This window comes from Triticum aestivum, chromosome 5B, assembly GCF_018294505.1.
Source record: "Triticum aestivum cultivar Chinese Spring chromosome 5B, IWGSC CS RefSeq v2.1, whole genome shotgun sequence".
Classification (NCBI taxonomy): Eukaryota; Viridiplantae; Streptophyta; class Magnoliopsida; order Poales; family Poaceae; genus Triticum; species Triticum aestivum.
Window position 1 is genome coordinate 610,655,335 of NC_057807.1, and position 6,158 is coordinate 610,661,492.

Below are 6,158 nucleotides of genomic sequence, written 5' to 3' on the forward strand. Positions count from 1 at the left end.
AAAATCCATCCTACCACCCGGTGGTAGTTACCCCACATATCTCATATACTACCATGTGGTACTATATATACTATTTTATTATTTTAAATATGTTCATATAATATATCTAAGATATTTCAAAGCAAGTTACATGAAAAAATTGCATATGAGCCCATAGTTTTTATTATATTTGTGAAATACGTACATATTTGTACGTAAAAAAGAGCATACTCAAAAAATGGTACATACTACCTAAAAATTTGTATATATACTACCTAATCATTGTTATATACTACATACTACACGTACATACTCTCGGTTTCGATAGATACTACATACAACATACAAAACGCAAGTGGTGGTAACTACCACTGCTTGTAGGAAACATTTGTCCTATATAGTATGTTTGCATATCATTAAATTACTTTCATGGACTTTTTAGTGCATATACAAATTTCTAAAAAGTAATTTAGTATGATGAAATTCAAGTTTATATTACAGATTTGCTTTTTCATCACACTAATTCAAGTTTATATTACAGATTTACACACGATTTGTCAAAAATGATCAACATGTCGGTTTGCGACAGAAAAAACTGGTTTACAGTGTAAAACTTGCTTTTTGTCATAGTAAGTTGCTTTCGAAAATATCCGTAGGAACGTGTTAATGTCTAGTGACGAGGAACCCAACAGTGTAGCTAGGTGAATTATAGTTTCCACGACTTTCACGAATGTCATTCTATGATGAAACTTTGCAAGCATTTATAACATTTGTCAATTTTTTCCCACAAAAGTTTCTGAGTTTTTTAAAATTTTCGAATTTTACTTTTCAGAGCTCATATGAGCTCGATCTCAGTTAATCTGCATCCACTTTTTTGCCTTATTTGGAATGTTGCGAGACAACGATTGTTTTTCCAATAATAGTGTGTGCGCCCTAGTAGAGGTGGAGTGCACGAGCGCAACCAAGTGGCGGTCTTTCACGTCGCAAATCTTGTGTATCTTTTCATTGATTCGTTACAATGGCTTATCCTTTTGTGCATTCTCTAGCAATTAATGATTGGAGATCACAAAATTAGAGGACCATTACAATTAAACTAGAAGGTAAGTGAATTTATGAAAACATCTCGTATCATTGGACCATTTTTTTTATTTTATTTTTTGAAAAGGGGGGACTCCCCAGCCTCTGCATCAGAACGATGCATACGGCCACATTTTATAAATAATAAAGAGATCAATTCATAGCTAAGAGAAGGCATGCCCTTTTTGTTTTTCTTTCTTTCATCTCAGCAATTATTCTATGTGGCATCGCTAAGATAAGCTTAGCATAATTCGCATGAAGACTAAATCTAGCCTCCTGCCTCCACCTCTTTGATTTCCACCTCATCTTAGCTGTAGTGAGGTAACGTGGAGCGTATCAAGCTCTCCAAAGAGAAACAAAATCGATCAGTAATGGTAGCTAGGCTTTTCTGAAGAGAGCCAGTGTAAACACAGAGGTCCGTATTTGTTCTTTCCGAAAATTTCACTCATCAATTGATGAATACAAGAGAGCAAATTAGTATTTGAAATCTTGTTTTTACTAGCCGTTGTTTCTTGCTCCTGTCCTGATTCCTGATGGGTCTGGCGAAAGTGTAAAACCTCTGCTCTCAGATGACATTTGGACGAAGGGCTGCAAACGAGGATGCAGACCGTGTCAACTATGCATCACAATTCCATTGGTAACTCCGACGAGGGGCTACTAGTTCCACGCTGTGTCTTGACTATTTATCCCATGCACGTACAAGACCATTGTCACTCCTATATAACCATGTATGTGTGCTTTAATTTGTTCTCATCACACCATTGTACAGCCTGAGAGCAGGGAGTAAACAGCAAGGAGTTTCAGTTTCAGGGCTCGACGATCTCCATGGCTTCCAAGCAGATGCTTGTCGTGGCGCTGGGAATCGCCATGGTCTTCCTCCCCTTGCTCGCCGCCTCAGCCACCGTCCATCCCGTGGGCGACGGCAGTGGGTGGACGGTCGGGTTCGACTACACCGCCTGGTCCGAGAGCAAGCAGTTCACGGTCGGCGACGCGCTAGGTAATCATGCATCCATTATCCATTACCATGGAGATTTGGACTGCTTACTGATTCATGGAGATGCACAAACGAGATTGGACTGCTTACTGATTCATGGAGATGCGCGCGTGTGCTTGCAGTGTTCAAGTACAACAAGGCGCTCCATAACGTGGTGGAGGTGAGCGGCCCCGATTTCAAGGCGTGCAAGAACACCAAGGGCGCCACCGCCTGGAGGTCCGGCGCCGACCAGGTCCACCTCGGCGACGCGGGGAGGAGGTGGTTCATCTGCACCGTGGGCAATCACTGCCAGATGGGCTTGAAGCTCAACGTCACCATCCTCGCCGCGGACGCGCTTTCGCCTGCGCCTGCGCCAGCTCCGTGGTCGACGGTGCCATCGTCGTCTACTCCTCACAGGTCCAGGCGGCCCTTTGTTTCCAAGTGGTGATGACCTGCCGCTGCCGGGCAGCGCCCTGTATCAACTACGTTGTCCGTGTCTGTTTTTTTGCTAGTCACATCGTGCACGGTGTGATCAATATCGCACACTGCTGGATCCATGTAACGTTCCCCGTACCATGACGATTTATTAGTTGTTCGACTCTTTTTGTTTTCGGAAAAACTTCCAATCTATCCATCTTCAATCATGACAGTACAATGAATACTAGAAATAAAAATTACATCCAGATTCGCAGACCACCTAGCGACGACTACAAGCACCGAAGCGAGCCGAAGGCGCGCCGCCGTCATCGCCCCTCCATCGCCGGAGCCGGGCACAACTTGTTGTAGTAGACAGTCGGGAAGTCGTCGTGCTAAGGCCCCATAGGACCAGCACCCCAGAACAGCAACCGCCGCCGATGAAAAATAACGTAGATCGGAAGGATCCAAACCGAAGACACACGAACGTAGACGAACAACGACGAGATCCGAGCAAATCCACCAAAGATAGATCTGCCGGAGACACACCTCCACACGCCCACCAACGATGCTAGACGCACCACCGGAACGGGGGCTAGGCGGGGAGATCTTTATTCCATCTACAGGGAGCCGCCGCCGTCTTACCTTCCTGAGTAGGACACAAACCCTAATAAGATTGAAAAAAACGACTAAAAACGGAGCCCTTCCGTTGGCCGTTGCCAGGATCCACCGCACCTCCATGACCCTAGGGTCATCGGAGACGAGGCGGACCTACACCGGCGCCGGCGAGAGGCACAAACCCTAACTTTCTTTCTGCGCCGACTCGTGCTATACACATACAATAAATTGAATTGCCCAGTATTATTGTTGATGGAAAGCGGAAAATCTACCGTGCATTGGACCTCCTGTGTCTGCATCTGCCGTTCGTTCTGGCTTCAAGGATCTCACCAAAAAATGCTAGGAGACATTATTCTACTCCCTCCGTTCCGAAAGTCTTGTCTTAGATTTATCTAAGTAGATTTATCTAAGTACGAATGTATTAAGTCACGTCTTAATATTAGATACATTTGTATCTAGACAAATCTAAGACAATATTTGGTACATCTGTATTTAGACAAATGTAAGACATGAATTTTGGGACGAAGGGAGTACAGGTTTCCTGTGCACTGTACGACTACTCAACCTTTTAGATACGCCTAGAAAGGGTGTCCTGTGTCAGCTTTATGCCAGCAAGTCAGGTATTGGCTGCATGCGCACATGGTTCTCTCTCTTCATCCATAGAAAATTTACTACAAATATTTTATGTTCTTCTGAGATGTTCATTCATAGGTATCTTATGAAACAAATTTTATTTTTAAATCTGCTTACACATTTCAATTTCTAACGTCGAGCTCTTTAAAAGGAGATCAAATTAGATTATGTTGTAAACATTTTAAAATTCATGAAACATGTTTCACTTATTTCTAAAAAACAGATTTCACTCGTTTCTTAAAAACTCAGAGTGTAGATTGTATTCAAAACATTGATTTCGCTCATTTCAAAACTCTGATTTCACTCATTTCAAAACACTTTCAATCATTTCAGAAGACTTGTTTCACTCAATTCAAATAAACAATTTCAATCAATTTAAAAAAGAATTCTTTCACTCATTTAAAATGAAATATTTAACTCATTTCAATCAACAGATTTAAATAATTTTTAAATCATTGATTTCACTTAATACAAAACATTCATTTCACTCAACTAAAAAAGTTCACTTATTTTAAAGAAGTGATTTCACTAATTTCACATAATTCAAAACAATGTTTTCACTCAAACTGTTTGGCTACAGTAACCTGATCTGCTACAATGCTCCTTTCTACGGGAGATTGTTTTGCTACGGTCGTCTTGGAAAACCCGGACAGCCAGAGTAGGTGAGCGCCTACATACGTGTGATTGGGTTGGCCCAATTAGGACGCCCTATGTAAGTTTGCTCAGCTCCTATCCGAGAGCAACTTATCAGCGAGTACTCCTTCGGGTGACTCCACAAGGATCACTTTGGGTTGGCTGGGAACAAGCCACTTGGCGTGCTCTATGTGTATCATCCGATTGTTTTTCCTGTACATGTTTTCGGTCTTTAGATGATTCATTTGGCTTCCCCCCTCCCACCCTCCGGTTTTTTCTTATGTTTTGGACCCAAAAAAATTTAGTGAAAAAATGTTTTTTTTTCTTTCACGAGAGGCACGAATTTACTTCTCATGAAGGCATGTATTTGCGTTTGGGTGCCTCCCAGAAAGGGAAAAGAACACGGTTTCTTTTATTTATTTTTCTTTCACGAGAGGCACAGATTTACTTCTCGTGGAGGCACGGATTTGCCTCCTTGAAAGGCGCAGTCGTGCCTCTCGAAAAAGGTAAAAGGGTCTGTCTAGAACTCGGTCGACTGAGACTTAACCAAGTCTCAGTCGAGTGACGTCAGCGTAGTTTTTTTGCTGCAAGCGGCACGGCTAGATGCTACAACCGATGATGAAAAATGTTGCAACGGTTTTACAAGCAATGAAAATTGGTGCTGCAGACGGTGTGATTAAAATGCTACAACCATCAATGACAAATGTTACAACCGGTGAGACGATATGCTACAATCGATGAGGGACAACATGCTACAACCAACAAGACGAATGTTGCAACCGGTATAAAAAAAGTTACAACTGTTGAGAAAAATGTTGCATGGTCGATTGAGACTTGGTTAAATCTCAGTCAACTGATTTTTAGCAAGCCCGAAGGTAAAAAATGTGTTTCCTTTTTTCCTTCCGCGAGAGGCACGGATTTACTTCTCATGGAGGTACAGATTTGCTTCCGCGATAGGCTTAGCTAAGAGAAGGCATGCCCTTTTTGTTTTTCTTTCTTTCATCTCAGCAATTATTCTATGTGGCATCGCTAAGATAAGCTTAGCATAATTTGCATGAAGACTAAATCTATAACCTCCTGCCTCCACCTCTTTGATTTCAACCTCATCTTAGCTGTAGTGAGGTAACATGGAGCGTATCAAGCTCTCCAAAGAGAAACAAAATCGATCAGTAATGGTAGCTAGGCTTTTCTGAAGAGAGCCAGTGTAAACAGAGAGGTACATATTTGTTCTTTCCGAAAATTTCATTCGTCAATTGATGAATACAAGAGAGCAAAATTAGTATTTGAAATCTTGTTTCTACTAGCCGTTGTTTCTTGCTCCTGTCCTGAATCCTGATGGGTCTGGCGAAAGTGTCAAACCTCTGCTCTCAGATGACATTTGGACAAAGGGCTGCAAAGGAAGATGCGGACCGTGTCAACCATGCATGCATCATAATCCTTCCATTGGTAACTCCGACGAGGAGCTACTAGTTAGTTCCACCCTGTGTCTTGACTATTTCTCCCATGCACGTACAGGATCACTGTCGCTCCTATATATATATATATATATATATATATATATATATATATATATATATATATATATATATATATATATATATATATATATATAACTGTAAGAAATATACGCACACGGTCTAACCCCTATTCCTCTATCCTTTTCCGTGGTTCCGCTCACAATAATCCATTGAGGCTAGGGGTTAGGGACCTTTATATAGTGCTATTCCAGTTAATTTCAAACTGTATAAACTGCAGATAAATGTCCAGATAAAATCTGTTTAAACGAATACTCCAGGTTAACTTAACCAACCACGATCATTAGTAACCATCA

General features: G+C 41.5%; 1 protein-coding gene across 1 annotated transcript; it reads left to right on the forward strand.

The window, feature by feature from the left end:
• Positions 1-1,881: 1,881 nt before the first annotated feature.
• Positions 1,882-2,477, forward strand: LOC123117136 (mavicyanin-like). Its single transcript, XM_044537964.1, has 2 exons — positions 1,882-2,053; positions 2,173-2,477. Exons 1-2 carry the CDS (start codon positions 1,882-1,884, stop codon positions 2,475-2,477), a joined length of 477 nt encoding a protein of 158 aa, XP_044393899.1.
• Positions 2,478-6,158: the final 3,681 nt, after the last annotated feature.